At 35.8% G+C, this 26,156-nt stretch overlaps 3 protein-coding genes across 4 annotated transcripts; 2 read left to right on the top strand and 1 right to left on the bottom strand.

The window, feature by feature from the left end:
- The first annotated feature begins 1,307 nt into the window (after positions 1 to 1,307).
- LOC113779628 (DNA primase small subunit) lies at positions 1,308 to 6,256 on the top strand. Its single transcript, XM_027325278.1, has 17 exons — positions 1,308 to 1,390; positions 1,541 to 1,686; positions 1,983 to 2,033; positions 2,141 to 2,316; positions 2,578 to 2,655; positions 2,729 to 2,840; positions 3,335 to 3,419; positions 3,513 to 3,564; positions 3,650 to 3,711; positions 3,807 to 3,922; positions 4,036 to 4,148; positions 4,296 to 4,361; positions 4,457 to 4,514; positions 4,772 to 4,845; positions 5,046 to 5,094; positions 5,459 to 5,538; positions 5,918 to 6,256. The coding sequence occupies exons 2-17, from the start codon at positions 1,560 to 1,562 to the stop codon at positions 5,978 to 5,980; spliced, it is 1,362 nt and encodes a 453-aa protein (XP_027181079.1). The 5' UTR covers positions 1,308 to 1,390; positions 1,541 to 1,559; the 3' UTR covers positions 5,981 to 6,256.
- A 1,204-nt stretch (positions 6,257 to 7,460) lies between these two features.
- LOC113781195 (ethylene-responsive transcription factor ERF061) lies at positions 7,461 to 9,133 on the bottom strand. Its single transcript, XM_027327073.1, has one exon. The coding sequence runs from the start codon at positions 8,688 to 8,690 to the stop codon at positions 7,758 to 7,760; it is 933 nt and encodes a 310-aa protein (XP_027182874.1). The 5' UTR covers positions 8,691 to 9,133; the 3' UTR covers positions 7,461 to 7,757.
- A 12,769-nt stretch (positions 9,134 to 21,902) lies between these two features.
- Positions 21,903 to 25,953, top strand: LOC113779890. Of its 2 annotated transcripts, none has more exons than XM_027325660.1 (5): positions 21,903 to 22,162; positions 22,355 to 22,468; positions 22,547 to 23,093; positions 23,828 to 23,955; positions 25,177 to 25,953. In XM_027325660.1, the coding sequence occupies exons 2-5, from the start codon at positions 22,388 to 22,390 to the stop codon at positions 25,639 to 25,641; spliced, it is 1,221 nt and encodes a 406-aa protein (XP_027181461.1). In that variant the 5' UTR covers positions 21,903 to 22,162; positions 22,355 to 22,387; the 3' UTR covers positions 25,642 to 25,953. The 2 variants fall into 2 exon arrangements, with proteins under 2 accessions (XP_027181461.1, XP_027181462.1); XM_027325661.1 differs by having other exon boundaries at positions 22,360 to 22,468.
- Positions 25,954 to 26,156: the final 203 nt, after the last annotated feature.

Below are 26,156 nucleotides of genomic sequence, written 5' to 3' on the forward strand. Positions count from 1 at the left end.
TGTAAATAATGAGGCGGCTCAAGTCCAAATTGCCTTCCCTACGCGAACAACAAAATTTGACGACAATTTTAAGTTAATTAAAGCATGAAATAAAAAGGTTTGGCTAATACTTATACTGTTGAATATTTTTTTTAAAAAAAAGAGGCATGGAGATGGAGGGTAACCCCTTTCAACCATATTAACTTGCGTTGGCTAATTAAAGCGTCGATTGTTACCCATCTTTCGACCCTACCTACATAAGCCCTCCCTTATTTTTTTTTCCCAATAAGCCCTCCCTTAAGTAGAACTTGAAATGATGTGAGGACTGAAAGCGCGTAGTACCAGTTACCAAATGATCCACGCGACGAAGGTGAAAGGTCTGCCCAAATATCTTACAGATCGAATAATTTATTCTGTTCACGCCTTTCATGCGACGCTTCTTCTCTTTCAAAAGCCAAAATTAGGACTTGTATCATGTCAATAATGGCATTCCACTAGTAGTAGTAAACATCAAAATTAGCTTGACCAAGTGTTTCAAAAAAAAAAATAAAAAAAAAAATTGCTTGATCAAGAGTCTTTGCCCGAGCTGTGGCCAAGTAGAATGATGTCATTTAGCCTCCGAGAGCCAACTTAAGTTGTAAGGACATTGATCGTACGGTCTTTGATTCAAACCCTTCATTTTGAGTTTTACTGATCGTCTTTCTTAAGGTTTGAAAATCTCCCATTAGAAGAAAAATGTTGTAGCATCATTTTATTCAGAGATTAACTTTGATAAAATCATTGAGTTCCCAAAAAAAAAAAATTTTTGACAAAGTCTAGTTGAATTTGGAACTCAAAAATGTCATTATTTTGGAAAAAAATTTTCGTTTTGTCTTTTGTTTACATTAACTAGTGCAAAATTGTAGCCATCTCGGAGATCATGCAAGTGCCTCATAAATCCGGTACTTCACAAGATACAACTTTTTCCTTCTTCTAGGATTTAACAAAGAGTAAATTTTTTATATACTATTAGTATATATACTATCACAGTTAGATGAATGACACGTAAGTAAATTTTGAATTTTAAATTCAAATTTTACACATATGTTATATACAGTATTTAATAGTGATAGCATTTACACTAATGCATATTAGATTAACTCTTTAACAAAATCCTAGACTTGTAAATTGCAACTGCGTACGTAAAGAAAATTTGCTGGAAATTTCATTGGGCCGACCCAAATGAAAAGCTCCTCAGTTTGCAAACGGGCCCAGAAGGCGATCTTCCCGGACAATAATTTCCCGCCAGTACTGCTCCTCGCCTTCATCGGCCTCCCTTTTTCCCGCCATTCCGCAAATCTTCTCAATCGATTCGCTTCTCAGAGTTCAAAGCTCCTTCTCCATTCCTCAGCTCGCCAACCCCACGCGGATCGTAAGTTTTCTTCTTCGTTTCTGCAATATCTCAAAGTTTTAATTACAAAAATCAGTATATATTAAGTAGTAGTAATATTTTAATTTTCCTTAGGGCCAGGTTTTCTTTTTCTTTACAATAACCCTTTTTGCATATCATCTGTGAAAATAGTGTGACGAGTTTCCTAGTCATGGCTGGAGAGGGAGCTGAAAATGGAAGAGACGATATGATTATTGATGGATCAGGAGCTGATCAGCAGAGGCAGAATAATTTAATCTTTGATGGAGTCAACGTGAATTACCTCAAACTTTATTACGGTAAGTTTTCTTCGTCTTAGAATATGAATGTTCATTTCTTAATCTTGAACAAGTTTACTGCTTTTAATCTATCATCGATTATGCATAAATTCGAGAATTGTATAAATCCCAGTGCCTTTTTGTTCCTTGCCTTAGAGCAAGGATTCTGGATTTAATTTTTAGTGCCTCCATTCCCTTACCTTCCCCATCCTACTTCATCCTTCCCACCTCTCTCCCGTTGAAAGATTTCTTTTTTCGGAAAAAGAAAAACCTATTGTCTACCGGATGCTTCCTTATATAGTTTCTGTCTGTGGCAGGGAAGCTTTTTCCTCATGCTGATGTGTTTAAATGGATGTCGTATGGGAACGGTATGCTGGATATCTTAACCTACAGGTTCCCCTTTTTGTTGGGGGAAAAAAGAGATACTGTATCTTTTCTTTTGAAGAACTCACAGAGTTATGTTTTGGCTGGTTAGATGGGAAGCATCCCGGGTGCGACCATTCATACTTCGGGCGCAGAGAATTCTCCTTCACCTTGGATAATGACATATATTTGCGGTTTCAGTCTTTCAGTGGCTTGTCTGAAATGGAAAATTCTATAAGGGAAAAATGTCCCTTTAAAATTGATATTGGCCCTGTTTACAGTGTGGATGTAAGATTTCTTTGCTTTGGTCCTGTTTTATTGGTAAAAATGTCCATTTGTTTACATTCTGGGTACGTATGAGTTATGACATATGTTGCAAGCGCAATATGAGAATGCAATGAATGAATAGCGGAAGACTGGAAATCGATGTTGTTTTTATCAAAACATGCTTGAGGCTTCTTTTATTTGAATGCTCAGTACCATCCTGTACGCATGAATGAGTCATCGGCTTTTCATTTAGCATTTTATGTGCTTTCTCGTTTCCTGCAGCCTGCAAGGAGGCATGCCTATGCACAAGGGAGTGATAATGTCTTCACTCCAGTCGAGAGGGAGCTCATTTTTGATATAGTGAGTTGCTTAATTTTACAATTTAAGACTGCATAGTTGGAATCCCCAGCCATTTGACATCTCTATGATACAGGATATGTCTGACTATGATGACGTAAGATATTGCTGCTCAGGGGCCGATGTCTGTTTGGATTGCTGGCCATTGATGACAGTTGCTATTAAAGTTCTTGATTCTGCCCTTAGAGGTATTCATACTGTTTTCATCTATGATCTGAGTATGTTCTCTGCTCATCCTTAAAGCTGTCATTTCTGGCATTTATATGTTAAGAGAAATTTCTTTTCCATTATCACTATTGTATTGCGGCTCATTGATATGCTAATTGACAGTGTTTTTTTGTTTTTTGGTACTCTTTGTTCACTTTCTGATGTAGTATATGATCTTGCGAACTGCCAATTTTTAACTGGTTGAATAATATTTGATCCTTTTTGTCCTGTCAAACAGTATTTTCTTCCTCTTCAGAGCGGTTTTCTTTTTTTTTTTTTTTTGTGAGTGCTTACTTTCATTTCATTGGAACTTGTTTTCAATTTCTGTTGAGGTTCGAATTTTTTCTTATAATCTCTTAGATACTGAAATTATATACTAAAGAATTTTTTGTGGATTTATCTACAAAAGAATATAATCTGTTGACCAAATATCATATACTACAGTATCCTAATTTCACTCAACTTTGTCCTGCAGATGACTTTGGATTTAATCACATCCTCTGGGTGTACAGTGGTCGACGTGGTGTGCATTGTTGGGTGTGCGATGGAAAAGCTAGGAGGTAATGCTAACATTTGAGAAAAGTAAAGGAAATTTAGACTTGTAAATTTGCTATTCACCAATTGAGGTGTGCCTTATATTGCTACTACACCAGGTTGAATAATGAACAGAGGGCAGCTATTGCAGATTACTTTCGTGTGTATAAGGTAATCCATACCTATCTCAGATCTCCAGTGATTCTGGATTATTTTTTCTTAGCCCAAGATCTAACGAGCACATTTTTCTGTTCAGGGTAATGAGAATAGTCATAAAATGGTTTCTCTATTAGGTCAAGCACTTCATCCCTTCCTTGTGTAAGTGCATTTGTCATTTTCTTATGATAGGTAATCAAGTGATTTTCTATATCTATTTGCATCTTTGTGAATTAGTCCTCATTATTTCTCTGCAGGAGAGCACACAATGAAGTTCTGAAAATTTTCTTCGAGGAAAAATTGCTTTCCACTCAAAATCTATTATTAGATGAGGACCGATACGAGAAGATTCTAGGAATGATTCCTGATGAATGTATGTGTATTTAAATATCATTGGAATTCATCTCCTGGTCCTCGTTCTGTTGTGTTATGGGTAACCCTTCCTCAAGCACTGGGAAGTTGTGAAACAGAATGTTTATTTTGCAGCCATTACTTCAGAGCTTCGTGGAAAGTGGGCTGACAATAGGCGCTCAAAAGAAGATATTAATGTTGTCCGCTGGCAGCAACTGAAGCACATGCTGCAATCAGGGAAACAAAAGGTCAGTAGGTCAGAGTAAAGGAGCTGCAGTTAGCTAAAGCTAATTCATGTATCCTGCTCCTTCTATGTACTCCCAGTCTGAAGTTACCGATAAACAATCAAATCTTGATTGAGTAAATCAAAATGTACTTTCCTTTTCCCGTTTCAGTTGCATCTTCGTCGGTGTGTGGAAGAGATAGTTTTTTCTTTTACATATCCAAGGCTTGACATGGAGGTCTGTAAATTCCCCCTACCTCTTCGACATATTTCCTTGCTAATCACCTTAACTTCTTCTGTTCCCAACCTGAATGAATCACTGAAATGTATCAGGTTTCAAGACACATGAACCATTTGCTAAAGGCACCCTTCTGTGTACACCCAAAAACAGGTTTGCATTAACCTTCAAGATATATAGAAGTTCAGGATTTTATAAATTCTGATGGGTGGTCACTTTCATTTGATTTTAGTATTAGAAACCGTGTGCATTGATTGGAAAACCTATCTTTGGACTTTGGGTTTAAACTTTAGTTGTGAAGATATGATACCTGTTGAGCATATGTACTGTGATTCATCTGAAATGCATTTTTCTTGTTTGCAGCTCCTTGACATACAATTCTTGCATCTTGCTTCCTTTTTTTTCTGCAGGCCGTGTGTGCATTCCTATTGATCCAAACTGCTGTGAAGATTTTGACCCTACTGCAGTACCGACACTTTCCAAGGTAAGCATCAATGTGCAAGAAATTATTCTTCATTTCTACAAAAATTTATTATGGGAATGCTGATAGCCTTCTGTATGCCCCCTTATTTTGGGAGTGGTCAAATGGTTTTAAATAGTTAATTCGTTCTCAAAATAAAAATCTAGTTTTTTATCACAGATAAGTTTCTTATCTATTCATTATCTCCTTACCCAAATATGCAGATCCTTGAAGAACTTAATACGGAAGGTTCAAGAAAGGAAGGTGACAATGGTATGCTTACAGAACCAGAGATTCTATGAGTGCTCTTTGATTTGGTTGATGAAAGTTAATCTAGCATGCATCCCAGAATGAATAATTATTTCTGGCTCTTCTTAATTGCCTAATTATTTAGAATAAATGTTATGTTCATTGTGAATTAGATGGCACACAATTGCTTCAGGTTGGTGTTTCTTCCTTTTGTCATTAGGTGAATTTATCTGGAATGACCATGATAAAACTTGAAAACTGTCATGGCTTTTAAACATCTTCACATTTAGTAGTATATTCCATTCAAGATAGTTGTCTAATGACTCCAAGTCTTTCCAAACTGGAAGGTCAGATATTAGTTATACATTATGGTAATTCTTGGTGGCAGAATGGGATAGAACATCACTGGGAGATTCTGTCAGATATTTTCGATCATCTTTCTTGCAGCCTCTGCTAAAATCATGCAAGGTATTTCCCAATTATTATGATAACTTGTTCTCATACTAAAAGACTATGCTCTTTTCCATTTTCTTCCTTTATTATTTTTTTGAATTTTGGGGTTGTGTTCATTGTTTTCTGAGACACATTATATTTTCTCTATGAACACTAGTGGTATATAGGCTAGCTCTTATGTCATCTAAGGTCAAAAGTTTTTTAACACCATCTAAATTTTGTTAGCCCTAGGCCTTGAACTCCATTTTTTTTTTTTAATTTTGCCTTTTTCCTGTATTAATTATCTCTTAGCTATTCCCCTGGACTAGCAATGAAATCTGCATCTATTTCGAATTTGAATGAACAGAGTTGAGAAACATTAGGATTGACCCAAGGCATTTTGTGAACTGCGCAGGAGGAGATAGAGAGTTCCTATAGTGCCAAACTTCAGGAGTCAAAGAACTCACTGAACTGGTAGAGTAAATATTATTCTTCATCATGTGTAATTTTACTTCTATAAGTTGATAGGTTGATATAAAAGTGTCAAGTCCATTTGTTTTTCTGAGGCATGCTGGTACTTTTGCTCCACTTTTTTCAGTTAGCAGTTGGGAGTCATTAACGGTTGTCATGTACGTAACATATTATAGTTGTCATGGCAAAAAGTTGTAGAGATCAGTAATTTATTAACAGTTGTCATGTATGTAAGATATCTCATATGGCTTAGGCAAGTAATCTGAAGAATTTTAAGTGCAATTTATTCCATGCAATGAATATCACTAAATATTTAGACGGGCTTCCAGTTGGCACCTGTAGGTGGAATCTTGAGTGGCACTTTGATCAGTAGGATGTACTGTTGTTCAGAATATAATCTCTGTGCTAATTACAGAACATAATCCATTAGATGTTGTGCAAATGTTTCAGACAACTTTGCATTCCCTAGTCCTAGTAAGGAATGTTGTGTAGCAACAGGCCTTGTGTTTTTTCTTTTTTTCTTCTTTTTCTTTTATTTTAACCATGAAGTGGAAGCTGGAATGGAACGTGTATTCGTGCCAAAATAACATGGGTACTAAATCCTCCATCTTTTTTTTTTCTTTTTTTTTTTTATTTTTTTTGTCAATTGTCATCTCTACTCCTACTCCTACTCTATCTACGGGAGAGATTCAACTGAGCCTATGGGGACCGATGGGGACAGAACCACCACCCCACCAAAGCCTTAAGGGCTTGGTGGTGGGCACCAGCCCAAGAGCTGGTGGTTGGGTACTAAATCCTCCATCGTACAACACGAATTATCTTTTGGTCCTCACCCTTCTGAAGTGCTAAAAGAGCACTGCTGCGTGTTCTTGGAAAGTAAAACTGCGAATAAATAACCTCCTTGACTTCAATCTTTGCTTTTAGAAAATCGCATGAGTTCCAAACGTTTTGAGAATCGGAAGAGAAAATTTTTGCACTCTCGGTCTAAAAACACGTAGACTGATAACTGATTACCAAACCCAAAATCAGTCACCACGGGGGACTTTACCAGAACGAACTCTTCATTGTCAAAAGCAGCCAACCGCGGTACTCTCCCTCTCTGGTTTTCCTTCGCGACAATGAAAGGACTAAATTATTTTCTCCATGTGATTGAATTCGTAATTTTCTAACAAAAACAAATGAATGTTGCAAATGATTCTGCGCGTGGATTTCTGCCTTGGTGAAATCTTGTATTTGTAGCTCACTACTATGGTTAAGTTACCCCCACACATCTTCCAAAATGATCAACCACAGATAGATATTATAGACAGAGCCAGAGGATAGCAGAAATTGAGTACTAACCAGACGTTCTTTGCATCTTCTTGCATATCGAAGAAAAATTAACAAATCCATCACGACAAATCATTATGAACTTTTTTTAGTAATCACGAGTTGGGTGGGTGAGATAACTTGCTACTTCTCATGTCCTAGATGCATATGAAAACTTCTTCAGGGTGAAGTGATCTGCATAAATTGATGATTCAACACCCAACTCCACTCACTAATATTCGAACTCCTCACCATCCAAACAAAGGTTAAACACCAACACACAACTGAGCGCAGCAAACCTGACAGTAGTACTACTACTAGACAGGGTACCACCAAAATTAAGCATTTACACTAACTACTAGTATTATTACATAAGACGTAAGAACTAAAGACTGAATTCCCTAAATTTCTAGACGTACTAATAGTGACTGGAGGAAAAAAAAAAAAAGAAGCGAAGTCTCCTCAAAATCTAATTTCTAATTAGCCAGCACTTCCCATATCAAATCAGGATCAAAGGAGGGAAATCTAGCAAGGGAGCAATCCTCAAACTCTGAACCCATCGGTCCAACTGGAAATTCACCTGAGATCGAGGTAGATGAATTCTCACCCTTCCAAATTCCATCCTCCGAAACACTAGGAGTCGGTGAAACCAATTCACTACTCCAACTGTTGTCGTTACCAAGCGGAGGCAGTGAGGATGAGGATGAGGATGTATCAAGAATCTTCATTTCCTTCTTGCTCTCTTTAACCTTTGTAGCATCACCACTTCCGCCACTACTTTTCTTGGCTTTCTTGTTGGCTTTCTCTCTTTTAACCTTCTGGCAAATTGCTTGAATTTTAGCATCCACAGCATTCTTCAGAGCGTTCAACCTGGCACCATCTCCAAATCCCAACTTGCTAGGATCGCGAAGATTGGGAAAATTCAACCGGGCATACTCCCCGCGAAGCTTGTAAGCTGCTCTGTCGTATGCATAGGCTGCTGCTTCAGCTGTGTCATAGGTTCCAAGCCAAACTCTCATTCTGTTCTGAGGAAGTCTTATCTCAGCTACCCACTTGCCCCAGTGCCTCTGCCGCACCCCTCTGTATAGCTTTTTCTTGCATGGATGCATAAAACTCTGTGCATATACAGAGTTCTGAAGAGGGTTCGTTAGCCTAATTCTTGAAACTGCAGAGGAGTTTCCTTTATTTTCTTCATAGAATTTGTGGAGCAGATCTCTTTGTTTGAGGTAGACTGAAGATCCTAGTGGCTCAAAAACAGAGTCCGCCACAGGATTTGGCTGTTGGCCGTAAGAGAGGATTGAGTCTAAGGTGTTAGCACCACCAGTTAAAATGAGATGCGAGAGTGAAGATCGAATGCTAGCACCATCTTCAAATGCTAAAGGCACGGTGTTTTCTTGAACTCTTGCCATTTTACTTGGGATTTGATTTTCAAAGCGAGACAAAACAGGGGAGAAACAGAGGAGGAAACAGGGGACTCAAAAAAAAATTTGTCCCATTTTCCTGGATCAGGAGAGTGAGATTGATGAGAAAAGAGGAAATCTATAAGAAGAAGAATTTGGCAATGAAAGGAAGGATAATAACTCTATTCAGTACTTAATGGCAGCTGATGATCCACACAAAATATCGGGATCAACTGGGAACTGGGGTTTTGAGGGATTTTGAGTTCAAAAATTTGATGCAGAAATGGTTAGTGATACAAGATGAAGACAAGGATTGAAGGACCTGAATGAAGAGAAGGGATGAAGTTGGAGAATGAGAAGCAACAGAGAGTATTTACTCTTTTGAATGGAGATAGAAATGTGAAAGCTGTTAGTAAAAAGTAGTAGTCCTAGCGCAGAGATTCTAGCCTACACCCTGCAATATGAGAATTATTTCAGGGTTGGGTCTCCGCTCGCTGTATTTATAGCTGCAGACGATTTTTTGGCCAAGGACTGCTTCAGCCTGTCAAGAGTTCACATTTATGATTCAACTTTTACTCTCATCTACTGAAATAGAACAGTGCCACTCGTTTCAAACTTTATCCCCAAAAAGGTAGATAAAATGATCAATTTACTGATAAAAGTAGAAGAGTAGATTTAAAGATCCTCAGAATGGGCCTAATATTTACTCCTCCATCTTCTTTAAATTCTGCATATCAGGTGGATAGAAAGAACATTCAAGTGCCTAGCTATAACTATATTCAAGTGTTTTCAACAATAATCATGATAGATTTTCGCATCTAATATGTTTTAATCCTTTTAATACTAACATATACACTGTCGATGTATAATTTTTTTTAAATATTAACAGGTTTAGATTATAAAACGAATTCAAATTTCAGATTTAAATCATGTACACGTGACGTGCACATATAACTGTTAGTGTAAAAAATAATCACTATACTACCAGTACATAACAAAATTAATCAATTCTTTGATAGGATTAATCTTTGGGATAATTTCAGAAACCTCCCCTGAGGTTTCTGACACTTTCACTGACATCCCCTGAGGTTCTCAAAATTTCACTTACCTCCCTTGCTTTTGATTTTGTGGTAACAATCCAGTCCAAATCAGATTAAAATATTATTTTCATGTGTGAGAAGGTATTTTTATTCCATAGCTACCCTTTGCAGAAGTTGTATTAGTAGAAGATTCAAAGAAGAATAAATGATTTGGACTAATTAGTAAAGTTGAGGGGGGGTAAGTGCAATACAAAAAATTGCATGCACCAGATGTGCCATGCAACAGTTATTTGGCAGATTTTGCAACGGCTAGCTGCAAATTGCAACGGCCAGAAGGTTTGCTGTTTCAGTAGCAATAGCATATAAAGCAAAGCAACTTAACTACCTCTGAGGTTTCAAGCTACTAACATTCTTTGCTACTAATTTGGAGTGATAACAAGTGCATTTGCTGTGCTACAATTAGAGCTCTGAGTAAAAAGTTTTAGCTGCAACCATGGCCTCTTCAAGCCATAGGGGAGAATCATGGAATTCACCTACATCTTTCTCCATTAAAAACAGGTTTTGCCGCTGTAATCGCAAAGCAACCGTAATGATATCAGAGAGTGAAAGGAATCCAGACAAGTTGTATTTCTATTGAGAAATTTCCAACTTTGTGATGAATTTTAAAAAAATTCTACAAAAGGGGTGATTTTGGGTTTAATTTCCGTCAGGGGGGTCTTCGCATTTGTGAATTTCACAAATGCGAGCTCTGGTTATTGAGCTCGCATTCCACGAATGCGAGCTCTTCTCAATTTTTTTTTTTTCCTTTTTTAAGAGCTAGGGAATTATTTCTAGGAAGCAAATGCGAGCTCTTATCTTTTTTATTTTGGTATTTTTTGAGAGGTAGGGAATTATTTGCAGAAAGCTTCTAATTTTTGTTTTAAAAAATGTTGCAAATATTTAAAATTTTGCAAATAGCTCGCGTTTGTTAAATTTGACCTGCAAAAATTGTATTTAACTTTTTTGTTAGATTTCACATTTATAAGTATGACTTGTAGAAAATTAGATTCAAATTTAGATGTATTAGGGTTTTAAAAATATTATATAAGTGATAAAAATTTTATAAATTGTAAAAATAAAATCAAACTGCTTGGATAATTAAATGTTATATTTGCATAAGAAATAATACAATAATCATAATAATGATAATACAATAATATTGGTGTAATAAAACTGCCATTAATTTAAATATTTACTTATAATGCCCAAAGAGCCTAATTACCAATTTTTTCTTCTCGCGCTCAAATATAACATTAACCCGCATGCGAGCTAACCTTGAAATAGAAAAAACACAGAATCCCGCTTGCGGGTTTCAGGAGTATTCGGATATTCTCATATGCACCTATGCAAATCGAACCAACCGGATATCTTATCCGTATCCCATTTTTTTAAATAAAAATCTTATAAATTTGAAAAATAAAATCAAATTTAGATGTATTAGGGTTTTAAAAATATTATATAAGTGATAAAAATTTTATAAATTGTAAAAATAAAATCAAATTTAAATAATTAAATGTTATATTTGCATAAGAAATAATACAATAATCATAATAATGATAATACAATAATATTGGTGTAATAAAACTGCCATTAATTTAAATATTTACTTATAATGCCCAAAGAGCCTAATTACCAATTTTTTCTTCTTGCGCTCAAATATAACATTAACCCGCATGCGAGCTAACCTTGAAATAGAAAAAACACAGAATCCCGCTTGCGGGTTTCAGGAGTATTCGGATATTCTCATATGCACCTATGCAAATCGAACCAACCGGATATCTTATCCGTATCCCATTTTTTTAAATAAAAATCTTATAAATTTGAAAAATAAAATCAAATTTAGATGTATTAGGGTTTTAAAATATTATATAAGTGATAAAAATTTTATAAATTGTAAAAATAAAATCAAATTTAAATAATTAAATGTTATATTTGCATAAGAAATAATACAATAATCATAATAATGATAATACAATAATATTGGTGTAATAAAACTGCCATTAATTTAAATATTTACTTATAATGCCCAAAGAGCCTAATTACCAATTTTTTCTTCTCGCGCTCAAATATAACATTAACCCGCATGCGAGCTAACCTTGAAATAGAAAAAACACAGATTCCCGCTTGCGGGTTTCAGGAGTATTCGGATATTCTCATATGCACCTATGCAAATCGAACCAACCGGATATCTTATCCGTATCCCATTTTTTTAAATAAAAATCTTATAAATTTGAAAAATAAAATCAAATTTAGATGTATTAGGGTTTTAAAAATATTATATAAGTGATAAAAATTTTATAAATTGTAAAAATAAAATCAAATTTAAATAATTAAATGTTATATTTGCATAAGAAATAATACAATAATCATAATAATGATAATACAATAATATTGGTGTAATAAAACTGCCATTAATTTAAATATTTACTTATAATGCCCAAAGAGCCTAATTACCAATTTTTTCTTCTCGCGCTCAAATATAACATTAACCCGCATGCGAGCTATTATTTAAATTTGATTTTAGTTTTACAATTTATAAAATTTTTATCACTTATATAATATTTTTAAAACCCTAATACATCTAAATTTGATTTTATTTTTCAAATTTATAAGATTTTTATTTAAAAAAATGGGATACGGATAAGATATCCGGTTGGTTCGATTTGCATAGGTGCATATAAGAATATCTGAATACTCTTTAAACCCGCATGCGGGTTTAAGGAGATTATGGCAACTCTCTGACACACTAGTTACCCGTCCAACTTGTGTGTATTAAAATATATTTAAATATTATATTTCATATTTTTGTTATTTAGAGTTTAACAAAACATTAATATTGGGTAGATTTGAGGGATATGCATAATTTTGCATATTTGTAGGAATATTAGAAAATGGAAAATTTGGGTAAATTCCCAAAATTTGGAGGTAAGGTGTAATCCAAGAACTAAAACAGTCATTTATAAAACCTTAACAGTAATAAGGTGCAAACCAAAACTGCAATCCAAGAGTAATATCATTACAAATTTCATAACCATACATTAAATAAATAGAAATGCAATCCAATACTATCCAAAACACCATCTGCCTTATCATATTTTAGTCCTATAATAACACAAAATGTCTTGGGTATAATAGTAATTTTGCATTATATGATGTCAGCAATTGGGTCCCAAGTTCTGCCAGGGGAGGTCAGTGTAATTGTGGAAACCTCAGGGGAGGTTAGGTTTTAGAAGAATGATACACCACGCGAAAGACATAATATAATAATCATAATAATGATAATACAATAATATTGGTGTAATAAAACTGCCATTAATTTAAATATTTACTTATAATGCCCAAAGAGCCTAATTACCAATTTTTTCTTCTCGCGCTCAAATATAACATTAACCCGCATGCGAGCTAACCTTGAAATAGAAAAAACACAGAATCCCGCTTGCGGGTTTCAGGAGTATTCGGATATTCTCATATGCACCTATGCAAATCGAACCAACCGGATATCTTATCCGTATCCCATTTTTTTAAATAAAAATCTTATAAATTTGAAAAATAAAATCAAATTTAGATGTATTAGGGTTTTAAAAATATTATATAAGTGATAAAAATTTTATAAATTGTAAAAATAAAATCAAATTTAAATAATTAAATGTTATATTTGCATAAGAAATAATACAATAATCATAATAATGATAATACAATAATATTGGTGTAATAAAACTGCCATTAATTTAAATATTTACTTATAATGCCCAAAGAGCCTAATTACCAATTTTTTCTTCTCGCGCTCAAATATAACATTAACCCGCATGCGAGCTAACCTTGAAATAGAAAAAACACATAATCCCGCTTGCGGGTTTCAACGTTATTCTGCGCTTCGTGTGTTTGCTTTTGTTTTGCTTTTGTCTTTTTTTTTTCGAAATGGAGGGTTGGCGGTGGAGCTTAGTACGAGAGCTCACTGAACTCTAATAGGTTTCTAATTAGGTTTCTAATAAAGACTTCGTTCGATATGTGATATTTCAGCCGAACTTCGAATCCATGGCACTTATTACGCGCTTAAGCCACCTGTCCACATTAGCAATCAAATGGCTTGATATCAAGAATTCCACAAAGGTAAATTACCTAATAACCTTGCAAAATAGGCTATCCATCTTCCTTGAGTTCATATAAAAACATTATCCTAAATACCAAAAAGGACAAGCTTGAATTCCCAATCCCACCTGTGTACATAAATTGTTCTTATTTGATTGAACTTCTTGTCTTGTAACAAATGACTCCACAGACATTTTCTTGCAAAGTACGTAATTTGAAGTCAGGCGTGTAATCTTGCATGACAAGAATAGGTACGTAAAGAATAAGAAAATTCATTATGTAACTTAAACATAAACGGTAGTAATTAACCCCAACTACTTGGGATATATCTGTAATTTTGGCCCTGATGACGTCAGAAAAGGGGCCCAATTTTTTATCAAGGGAGGTAAGTGAAATTTTGAGAACCTCAGGGGATGTCAGTGAAAGTGTCAGAAACCTTAGAAGTCCATAACAAAATGATAATAAAGCAAAAACGGAGAAAGAAAAGAGATGAGACTGAGCACAGAATCAGACATGAGGGAAGGAGGGCTAAGTTTTTAACTTATCCCGTGTGGACCAAAGTGGTCCGTACAAGTGATTATAAAAGCTTACTTTATGAATTTATTACATGTGGAGCCAGCCCAGTTGCAGTTAAAGTCCAAAATGTACGCATTAATTCATTGCCACGCGCCCCAGTCTGGTTGAGATTTTGCCTTTGATTGCCATTTTCTGCTTATGTATGGCAGGGGAAATTTGCTTCCACTCTTTTTGTAACGAATGAATCCTTGTGTCCTCTTCTTCTTTACCATTCCTCGGGAGGAGAGCGACGGCCGATTGCAGCTCAGCTTGGTTAACTTGTTCAGATGAAAATCTTCTCATTTCACAATGCAAACTCAAGATCAGGATATTTTCAACGTTCCGTAACTTACACAATACCGGTAATTATTGGGATTCAGCCCATTTAGATTTTCCATTTGCATAAATCAAAGAAAGGCACGAGTGCATTTGGATCGTAAATTATTTAAGATAATTTTATGAAAAAAGTATTATAGCATTGTTACTTTTTTAATATGATATATATGAGATAAAAAAGTGATTAAAAATGTGTTGATGATACAAGCAAGTCAGTGTATGTAAATAAGATGTAATAATTTACAATCTAAACACACTCATATACGTGGTTAGTGATTAGATCATCCAATAATGGCCTCTAAGTAACATTCACGGTCTTTATATATATATATATCAAGGTTACAACTTTTCTAAAGCTCACAAAAAAGTCTTAGAATCCTGTCGAAAAGCTAAAAGCTTCTTTAACCCAAATGTATAAAAAAATTTCCCTAGTTACGAGCTTAGTCAAAAGAAACAAAAAGGCACTTTATTTAGTGTACGTATTAAACAAAAAAAAAAAAAGAAAATAGTTCTAGATCTTGTTTCTTATCAAAAGATTTGCTTGTCAAAAATTCAGGCAAATAGAATCATTATTGTTGCCCTTTACCCTCTGTAGATGAGAAAAATCCGAAAGTAAACCTTTTTAACGTTTGAATTTGCTTCAAACCCCCTTTTTAATATTCGGATCGGGAGAAATCGCACACCTCCTCAATAATTTCTCCCTCCTTCTACTGTTAAAGAGCAAATGTACTTACTAGTATCTTTTATACTTACTAGTACGTGTCAGCTATGGTACTTGCCTAAAATTTCAGTGGAAGTGTCTTGACCACTGTTACCCCAATCAATTATGCATATTGCTTTGGATTTGTCTTGACAACTGGAATATTAAACAGGATCGCACGCTCTTGACATTCATCTCAAAGATTATATAATTCCTGTTGTAGCTGTGGCTGACAGACAAGCAATTTCAGGAATAATCAAGGAAAGCTAATCTTAAATTCTGCATCGCCAGCATTTCAAGAATGACAAGACACACTTTTGTCCTACTACCTTAAATTGTGCCCAAAACAAAATTTGTATCCACACGTAATTTAATCTACAAGAGTAATGCTCCTACAACAGACTGTCATGCACCTAATAATCTGCAAAGTCCTGATGATTAATTCACAATTTTTAAAGTCTCTAAATTCACATCATGTCATGTGTAATTTAAAAAGTTCACGTTTACAGAAACTAACCAAATTGGATCCAAATTGTATGATGCATAATCATCGATCATGGTCTTGAAAAGATTTCGCGGCGCATAATTCAAAGTAGAACTAACTAATGATGTGGTAGTAGAAAAGTCAAAAGGAGGAGCCAAGCGGAGTCCAAAAGCCACTACGAAACGAAACTTGCAAAAATATCATCACCGTCAAAGGGTGAAACAGGGTGGGAGGACCAAGCGCTCAACAATCAACCAGTGGCTGAATTCCAAATGGAGGCTGATGACCGATTCTGCATCCATCCTCATCTTCTTTTAGATGGTGAAGAGGGAGTGAAATCAGACCAGTCATCAGAGAGAGTTGTTGTCGCATCTTTTTGCATGGGACCCGAGGCATTAAAGACGTAAAGGTGGCTTTGAAGGATGATGATGATGATGGCGTTTTGAAGACAAGGCTCGTGATGGACCCAATTTCAAAGGCCTAGAGGCCCTTTTTTCCTATCTGCATGTGATACAAACCTAACCCTCTTCTTCTTCTCTCGTAAAGTCAATTCATATCCTTTTCCCCCCATCCCCCGTGCCTCTCATGCCCTCCTCCCTCCCTTTATGCAAAATGCCCACTCTTCTGATATTTTTTTTTTTGGCCTTCAATTCCCTCTTTCACCAAACTATCCAAGACGAGTATGAGGATTATTAGGCAACGATAAAGAAATTCACAAAGCCAAAAATGACGATGACATCAACCTAATTTCACTCTTTTTTTTATGGTCGTTCAGTTTCCAAATTTGAGTCGAAATGAGAATCCTCTTTCTCTCCTTCCTTGATGGAACCCAAACCGGGCTTCTCTGAATTCGTCTTCAAATTAAACATGCTCAAAAAAGCACATTCTTTGCTATGCATCTTTGTTACTTATAGGAACTGCACCATTAACAACTCGTTAAATTTGAGACCTAGAATGGGTGCCTTTCGCTTAAGAAACAGGCCTTTTTTTGATGTAACACCATTGTTCCTAAGTTTCCTTTTTTTCTTTTTTCTTTTTTTGGCTTTCACTTCGCATTTTCGGGTGTGAATGTGAAATCATACTTGCTCGAGAAAGTGGAAATTTCTCTTCTGGCGGTGGCGGTTTACACAAACGACATCTTGGCCAATTCTTTGAGGCCGCATCCGCATCATCATGGCCCAAAATTGTTTGAAATTCCATATGATCATCCCCACTCACTGCTAGTCACTAATTCGAGTGATTACGTGTAGGGTTGACCTTTCAAAAAGTTGTATTTTGGCTGTATTCGGCTGGGGCTGGCCTACAAACGCACTGGATGACGCCGACAACAAATGTGGTCCCACCTCCGAATGCCGACGCGTCCCACTTGGCTGATCGGATCATCAACGTGTCACCTCGTACATTAAATACTATCAAGACAAGGTCAACAACTCGATACAGCTGAACCTTACTCATTACCCCCCTCTCGTGATTTCTTTTTCTTCTGAAGCTTGCAAAACGAAGTGACGTCGTTTTGGGTCAACTGCTTGTGTAAAACCTCTCCCCTCTTCTTCCCCCCCCCCCTCCCCATCCTCCTTCTCCCCCATAAAAAATCTTTTTTTTTTCCATTTTTTGTTTTTGGAGGGGGGGGGTTGGGGGGTGCCATGTATTGAAGCTTTATCATCTTTTTTTTTTTTGTAATAAAAGGGATTATATATTAAAACAAACTTAAGTTATAGGTACAAAACTTAAGTTATGGGTAAGCTTTATCATCTTTGTACATGTCTTTCACGTTTTGGGACAAGGCTACTGCACGTCAACTGCCATGTCATAATGACATCATCACCATCAGTTTTGTGACGTGTCCCAGAGGCAACTGTCTGGTCCACCACTCGCTCTTGTAATATTCATGGTGTTTGATATCGAAGTTATGTGTGGACCTAGCCAGCCACTCTCGTGGCCTTGCCTCTCGAGTCTCGACCCTCGTTCCCTGTTGTATTCGTTGGTGGTTGCGGCTCATACTCAATGATAGAGGAAAATACATCCATGACTGTTCATTCCCAATATATATATATAAAGGTTACTGTTCCCATTGCCTACATATGAGAGACGTGTAAGATTTATCTTAAAAATTAAGGGGATGAGGATAAATAAATGAAGAATCGAGAAGAGGCATAGGTGAGTGAAAAATGAATCTTCGTTTTGAGACGATGAATAAATAAAGTAGTGTAAACAATTAGAATGAAATAGCAGACTAATTTTTGTAAAAGGTAATGTAAAACTGCATTGGAGAATCTAATTATACATCTCGAGTTAGAAAATTACAAAAAGCATTATTGATAGATAGTATCATGATTTCGGTTAATTGGTGGGAAGTAAAGTGGATTTGGAATTATTATTATGTTGTATTACGGTAAGAAACCGCATTATTATGTTTTGTATGATTTTTTAGAATTTCATGCGAAAATAATTAATTGTTTACTTGCACACAAAAAGAATAAATGTATTTATCAAATATACTCATATGGTTCTTGGGACGGTACTCGTGGGGGTGGTAAAAGTGGATAATTGCTTGGCATCAAACTTGCAATGGATAGTTATTCGATCTTCACAAATATATGTTAATTGTCATACTTGTTATTTCTAAACTCACAATAATATGTTTATTTCCAGATATATTCCGCGTTATGTTTGTTTCATTTTCTAGGAGTAACTTATCAGGCTTGCGTCCTACATCATTTTATTAAGTTACATAAACCTTTTTTTTCGAGGGATAATTAATGCTGTAGTGCAATATTCAATACTTCTGTTGTGCAAGTAAATAGGTTTTGTTAAGTACGTACACACCATTTTTTTTCTTAATTATTATTCACGATAACAAGAATGACCAGATAGAATGTCGAAGTTCATTGAAGTAGTCCAAGACTCGAAGTAAAGGGGTTGGAAATATGGTAGATGTTGTAGTTTGAATCGGCAAAGATTCTTAGCCCAGTTCTATACGATTCCTGACAAACATTTCCGGATAACAATAATTTGAGTTCTATACGATTGTTGTACTATTTTGTTTATTAGAATAGTATGAACAAGTTTGATACTCCCTCCGTCCCACTTTGATAGTCATGTATTCTTTTTTCATCTGTCCTAAATTGTAGTCCACTTTCCAATTGAAGAATGTAGTTGTATTTTAATTTTCCTAAAATACCCTTATTCAATGTAACTAGTTGTTACTATAAACCTACCCCATTTAATGAGAATTGATTCTTTTTTTACCATCAATTCAAGTTCCTATAAAGTTGTACCATATTTAATGTGAGGGTATTTTAAGAAAATAGCAATCTAAATTTACTTTTCCAACAAAGTTAACTACTTTTTCTTAAACTGTGTGAAAAAGAATCATGACTATCAAGGTGGGACGGAGAGAATAATAAGAAAAGATTGGGAAGCTTTACTTTCATTTTCCCTCCATTCCTCTCAATATTTGGAGAGAAAAACCTTTTAACCATTAGCCCTTCTATTTCTCTCCCTCTACTTCCCTTTCCTTCCACTTAAAAAGACCCATTCTTTCTCATCCTTTTCTCTTGTGCCGTCCAAACCCCTTCCATCCAAACTTAAGTGTAAGTGACAAAAAAGTGAGTAAAATGATGACACAAAAAAACCAACAGAAAGATGAAAGAAGCACGGAACACCAAACAGTTTCGAACCTCTAGAAACCTTAAATTCAATTTCTATTATCATCCGTAAAGCTGAAGGTAGGGAAAACGCATTTATGTTGGCTCCTTTTATCGTGGTCTCTACGTGCCACCTTTTCGTAGCTGCTTAATTCGCAAGTATGATTTTATGACATTTTTGTTCCGAAATTTGAGAGGTAATTGATTGTGTCTTAAATGTGTTGAAAAGCAAAACTTGTTCTACAAAAGCACTTCTACGTACGAGCACCTTTGGAAGCCAATTTGGAATGAGTTAAAAGCAAGCGTTAGACAAAATAAGCTAGAGAGCGTTGAAATAGACAAGCATACTTTTTTTAATTAGAATTGATTGGTCATGAACAAATTAGGAGAGACCCCGCTGACGCTCACTTTTCTAGTCGGGGAAATAAGTGTTACTCCCTGCAAAATTATCGCAATATCATCAACTAATTGGATAATGGGGTTTTTTTGTTACGTATTAATGTATACACACACTCTTATTTATTACAAGTGTCAATGTATTAGAATTTATAACGTGAAAGTTATACTCTAAAATTTGGGACAGAAGATCCATTGCCTCGAAACGAAAAGGAGAAAAATGCAACCATTGCCTTCTCGAGCAACCTTTTTCAACGTTTTATCGAGATGTCCTAATCCTTGAGGAATATTTTAGAAAAGGTATCAATTGGAACAAGGTCGGTTTGACTAATTTTGTTAACTCTGATGACTTCATACCAGTCTTCAAATTTTGAGCTCTTTTTCTACGCTGATCAGAATTATTTGAGATGTTCAATGATTGAAAAACCGTTGCCACCTCCAGAGATGTATAATAGCACAAAATATTTAAGAGCCATCTCCACTCGGTTGCCAGTCTTAATCCAAGGTCGAATTTGTAAACCCCTGTGCTAAGGGAATTGACTTGTTCTAAGCCCGTGGCCGCCGGCCATGCCTCGCCACCGACTTGGATGTTGAAGTGTCTGACGAACGAGTCTACTTCTCGGTCCATGCATAATCCATTACCAGCTGCATGATATTTCCTCTCTAAGCTCCGGAAAGCAGAAAAGCAAGACGCACAAATGGGAAAGCCCCCGCTGTAGAGTGGTTAGGGAATTTTTATTTATTTATTTAATTAATTTCTTGTTTTTGGTGGAGGGCCAAACATGTCTTTGTTTGACCATGGGTTTGTGTAATACTAGTAGACACTAAGTGTAAATTTTTTGAGGTTTGATTGCAATTTTCCAAAGAAAAATTGCTACGTTTTCGGTAGACATATTTTCCAATCATCTTTTAATCTCACATTTATCAAATCGCTACAATAATTTTTCAACAAAAAGTCCAGAAAAATGCAATCCAAACAAAGGCTAAATTTAGGTGCAAGAGAGACAATAATGATGATGTTAGTACACACAACATTATAGATTGAAAGTGTGTTCAACCAGTGTCTTTGTCTCTAGCACAAAATCAGAGCATCCATGAAATATTAACGTGAATATATAAGTGAGATGGTAGATTGAGTCAGAAGAAGGAAATTTGTTCGAATACAAATTCATGGCACTAATTTGGTTCGGACATTCAAGACAAAATTACCCAACTTGTTATATGTTATCATTCTCATGACTATATATACCTCTATATATACATATATATATATATATATATATATATATTGGCAACATGTCATGACTAGTTAGTACAATGCAATTCACTGGAGACTACGTTACTCAATCAATTGTTTGGATATGAGTTTATTTGGATAATTTATTTGAGATAATTACTGTAGCACTTTTTATAATGTGATGTATGTAAGATAAAAAGGTGTTTGAGATTTGTGAAGCAAATTATTTTTTTTCAAATCATCTCAATCCAAATGTTTTCCATGATCCACTAGAGTAGATAAAAGGTGGTATTTTCCTGTATCACTTCACAAAATTAATCTTTCGTTCGATCATTTATCCTACTTTCTTGAACTTGAGTGGCTTGTTCTCTACTCTCTAACCAAGTTGTTTAAACAAAAACATGTCCCCCAAAAAAGAAGTGGACAGCCATCAGTGGATTCGGCCTCCCAAATGCTTTCTGCTAAAATCCACTAATAAGCTATGCAATTTAGCCCATTCTTCGAGCGATACTACCGGGCTTTTCACTTTAGAAAGAAGATGTTAACCCAAGATGATAGGGAGCAAGTAACTTGATAGGCTTTCTTCCAGATAATAAGCCCAAACCCAACAAAACTCTACTTCTTGACCTTCGAGGGTTGCTTTTGTCATTTCACTTACCAGAAAAACAGTAAAGCTACTGTTGACCGCAGCGCTCCAAATTGATATTCCTTTGCTCTCCTCATAGTCCACCACCCGATGACCTTCTTTCGCCAGCTCCCACTTCCCTCGCCGGCGGCCGCCCTCTGCCCCCAGTCCCTCCTGGAGTATTGACTTCTTCCGCCCTCGCGGATGCAAAATTTAAGTTCTTAGATACAATAATATTTGTGCTACTTTATAAGCTTTGGATGTTGACTGCTGAAGACTTGGTGACTACTGGGACGTGAGGGACGAGGGAGGCACCGGAGAACGACTTCTGAGGTTGCTATTCCTTTAAACTTTAATTTCGAACTTTTTGATCGGATTTTCGTTCTTTGGTTTATTCGGACCCTGCAAAGATTTCATCAATCTTTAGGAAATTGACAAAGAGAAAAAAGGAAGAAAAAAGGGCGAAAAAATCCCATATTTCTATCATAATTATGTAAAAAAGGATTTTTTTTTTTGTTTTTTTAGTTTAGATTAAAGCAAGTGCTTGAGAACTAAAAGATGGGATTAAGTTGTAGACTTCTGGGGACAGTATTTCTGGCCTTACTCATTGTCAACTCTTCTGAGGCTTCTGATTTAGAGGTAAATAAAGATTCAATTTTTATGTTAACTTTTTAATGTTTTACGCGCATTGTTATCGATTTGGGATTTTGTTTTTAGGTCCTGGGAGATTTAAAAACTGGTAAAAATGTGAAAGGTTCGGATATATCAAACAAGAATGATGGTGGGAAGGAGAAAGTGGTGAACCCAGAAAAGAAAGAACAAGATCAAGTTGGTACTGGGTTGAAAGAGGGTGCTGATAACAAAACCACTGACGATGTAAAAGGTAAACAAGTTGGGTCGAAAGGAGGTGGCATTGAACAGAAGAAAACGGATGCTTCTGGTTCTGAGCCGAAGAAAACGGACGGTTCAGGTTCGGAGCAGAAGAAAACGGATGGTACTAGTTCTGAGCAGAAGAAAACAGATGTTGCGGGTTCTGAGCAGAAGAAAACGGTTGATACAAGTTCTAAGCAGGAGAAGCCAAATGATAATGTCACTAAGGACGTTGGCAAGAAAGACAAGGCACGAGGGGATTCGGGTTCCCAGTCTAAAGATATCTCCGCGACACAAGTGAGGAAGGAAGGGGGTGAAGCCTGTGATTCATCATCAAATAGCTGCACGATTGAGGAGAAGTCAGTCATTGCTTGTCTGAGAGTTCCAGGAAGTGGTAAGTGTTTTTGCATGTTTAAGGCAACGGCCTAATGTGATTTTTTTTCAGGGTACCTTGCTAGTTAGGCTTCAATTGATGCCTATATGGTTTAATCTGCTTGCTTAATGCGTTCACGACATGAGGCTCTTATCTTCTGTACAAGTATGATGGAGATGTTAATCTGAAGGAAAGTTTCAAAGTCCTAGTGTTTTAAAAAATGACCTCAACTTGGGCTTGCACATTGAAAAGAGTTTGTTATATTGGGTGTGACATTTGCAGTGCTTTGGCGCTTTTGGCTACCGTTTTAGTAACTTTGTCATGTTTTTATTGACGACATATAGAACATTGTACTTCTTAACAATTTCTAGATGGACGGTGTCAAAGATGGCAGATAAGTTGAACATCTTAAATAGGAATCTCGAGTATCATAATGGATGATAGTCAAAATTTGCACTGCATTTGGTTCTTAAATACTACTGGTGGCTCATTTGTAATGCTTGTCATGCCTTGAGTGCTTCTTCTTTTTGCTAGATTGCACATGTGGATAGGTTATTATTTTTCAATTTGGACGTTTTACAAGTTAATTGATATGTGTCAAAAATTGGTGTATGTATATCATCTTTGCTATGATCACCACAAAAGCAGCCTAAAAAAGACAGGTTCTTTGCTAATGCTTTTGAGTTTGACTTGATTATGTGTTGATAATTTATTAATGTACTAAGACAATTCAATCTTTGTTTTGTACCTCCTAGAGTCTGAACAACTTTCACTTCTGATTCAAAACAAGGGGAATGTACCGGTCAGTGTAACACTTTCTGCACCTGATTTTGTCCTGCTGGAGAAAAAGCAAGTACAAGTTCAAGCTAACAACAACGAGAAGGTATGTAGAAGTAATCATCACTTTTCAAAAGCTCTGTACATTAAGAATAAACTGTGACAAATTTCCTTTGACTTAGTCCCATATTCTTTTTATCCCTTCAGATAAGAAAATGAAAAAACAATAATAAGAATTGCAGGCTATTTGCAGATTATAGATTGACACGTGTAATCAGGTGCTTGATCAGCTGCATTAGTTATTTCTTATATTAGAAGTACTTAGGGATGCAACCTACTTGTATATGAGATGCATAATACCTTTCACTTTTCATTCATAACTTTAGCAATCTCATTGGAAGGAATCTTTTAGATAGAAAGGAAAGATTCAAGACCTTAAATGTCCCCTAATTTAGTCACAGAAAAGACTTGGCAAATTAATCTATGCTGCACCAGAAATTTAAAAGTAAAATAGAGACTTATGTGCTTTTCTAAACTATAATAGCTTTGGTCTAGTCATGGCATATTCCTTTAATTGGCTGTGAACTTGTTTGGGAGGAAGAACTAGTGAAGGATGGTATTTTTCAATGTGTAGCTGGAATCACAGCTGAAACTTAGGACATTTGTCATTTACAAATTTGACTGGCTTATAAAAGACTTGATGTAGCACAGTGAAATGTTAAAGAAAATAATTATGGTGGTTTGTTTCAGGTCTAGTCATTGGCTATTCAAGTCTACTCCTTATGTAAGAAGTCTGCATGTTATTAATTTTGTCGGATTCTCTGAAAGAAGTTGCATTTTACATGCTTTTATCAATTTTTGTGGAGTTCCATTGTATTTTAAGAGTACTGCCGTTAAACTGTCTACTGAGGTCAGTCTTAATTGTACGTATCAGCATCTTACATGTTATCCATCTGAAAATGCTTTAATTTGATGGTCATGGAGAAGCAAATCAACGCCTGCTGTATGCACTTTTATCTGCGTGAACATCTGATTGTATATTGCTTATTTGCTAAGCACTTTGTAAATTCGATTTTACATTTTTTTTCTCTTTTCCAATAGCTAGACTAAATTTGTATGCTTGCTGCTTACTGTCAAAAGAAATGAGGACTCCTAGTCGTTTATTGATAGATGTCATTGTTATGACTGTCTTAATATAGTTAACTTGGTATTGCAGCTTAACTCATTGTAACATATTTTGCATCGATTGGATAATGTCTTGCCTTCTCCAGTTGTTCTGAATAGAAGTGCCTTATATCTCTGAATCTGATGATTTTGGGTGACTCAGGTCAAGGTTTCAATAGGAAATGGAGAAAGCACAACTGGTATCATCCTAAACGCAGGCAATGGCAATTGCAATATTGATATCAAGGAGATGAGTGTACAGAGATCCAAGGAAGAGACTGCTGTCTCTGCCCAGTTGACATATATTAACCTGCTTAAAAGCACACCCTCGGCATGGTTCATATCTTTTGCTGCAATCCTAGTGATAGCATCAGTTTGCATTGGTATTGGGTTCCGGCGGAAATATGGTGCAAGAAATAGCCCTAGTTATGAAAAACTCGAGATGGAGCTTCCGGTTTCAGGTGCCAGCAAAGTAATACCAGATTCAAATGATGGATGGGATGACAGTTGGGGTGACAGTTGGGATGACGAGGAGGCACCGAAAACACCGTCTGTGCCAGTTACTCCGAGCATCTCTTCCAATGGCATTGCCTCAAGACGTATTAACAAGGAAGCTTGGAAGGATTAGTAGCTGTTAAAGTGAATATACTGTTTTTTTTTCCCCATCTTTCTTTTTCTCAACAGGGAGTATGGTTTTCATTTGCCAAAATGTTCTGCCAAAACAAGTTCCCTGACAAAACAGAAAAACAATCTTGTCTTTGAATTTTGGGAGGGGAGTTACTCTTTACTCTTACAAAGATGGACAGATTGTAGGATGCCACACGTAAAGTATAGCTTTTTCAGTTTTTTGTATAATGGACAAAACTCTAGCTTCAACAATATACTATTGTGAAGGTCAATGGCATGAACAACGTATTAGCAATTTGTATCATTTGATATCCCTCTTGTTTGTTCGATATAACTAATTGTCCAGTTTGGATTGCTGTTTTCTCGAGTTTTTATAGAAAAGTGTACTGTAATAATTTGATATATGTGAGTTAAAAAAATAATCAAAAAATGTGTTCATAGAAAATATAAAAATATTTTGAAGAAAAATGGCAATACAAACAAGGTTTGCTTTGTGCACCACCTAGACGCTTCACT

This window comes from Coffea eugenioides, chromosome 8, assembly GCF_003713205.1.
Source record: "Coffea eugenioides isolate CCC68of chromosome 8, Ceug_1.0, whole genome shotgun sequence".
Taxonomy (NCBI): Eukaryota; Viridiplantae; Streptophyta; class Magnoliopsida; order Gentianales; family Rubiaceae; genus Coffea; species Coffea eugenioides.

Excerpts from the sequence above, each read along its gene's own strand:
- LOC113781195 (XM_027327073.1), bottom strand. The coding sequence starts at position 8,690 with ATGGCAAGAGTTCAAGAAAACACCGTGCCTTTAGCATTTGAAGATGGT.
- LOC113779628 (XM_027325278.1), top strand. The coding sequence starts at position 1,560 with ATGGCTGGAGAGGGAGCTGAAAATGGAAGAGACGATATGATTATTGAT. Across the intron at positions 3,923-4,035 it reads AGGAATGATTCCTGATGAAT|CCATTACTTCAGAGCTTCGT; the intron begins GTATGTGTATTT and ends TTTATTTTGCAG. Across the intron at positions 4,846-5,045 it reads CAGTACCGACACTTTCCAAG|ATCCTTGAAGAACTTAATAC; the intron begins GTAAGCATCAAT and ends CCAAATATGCAG.
- LOC113779890 (XM_027325660.1), top strand. The coding sequence starts at position 22,388 with ATGGGATTAAGTTGTAGACTTCTGGGGACAGTATTTCTGGCCTTACTC. Across the intron at positions 22,469-22,546 it reads CTGAGGCTTCTGATTTAGAG|GTCCTGGGAGATTTAAAAAC; the intron begins GTAAATAAAGAT and ends TTTTGTTTTTAG. Across the intron at positions 23,956-25,176 it reads AAGCTAACAACAACGAGAAG|GTCAAGGTTTCAATAGGAAA; the intron begins GTATGTAGAAGT and ends TGGGTGACTCAG.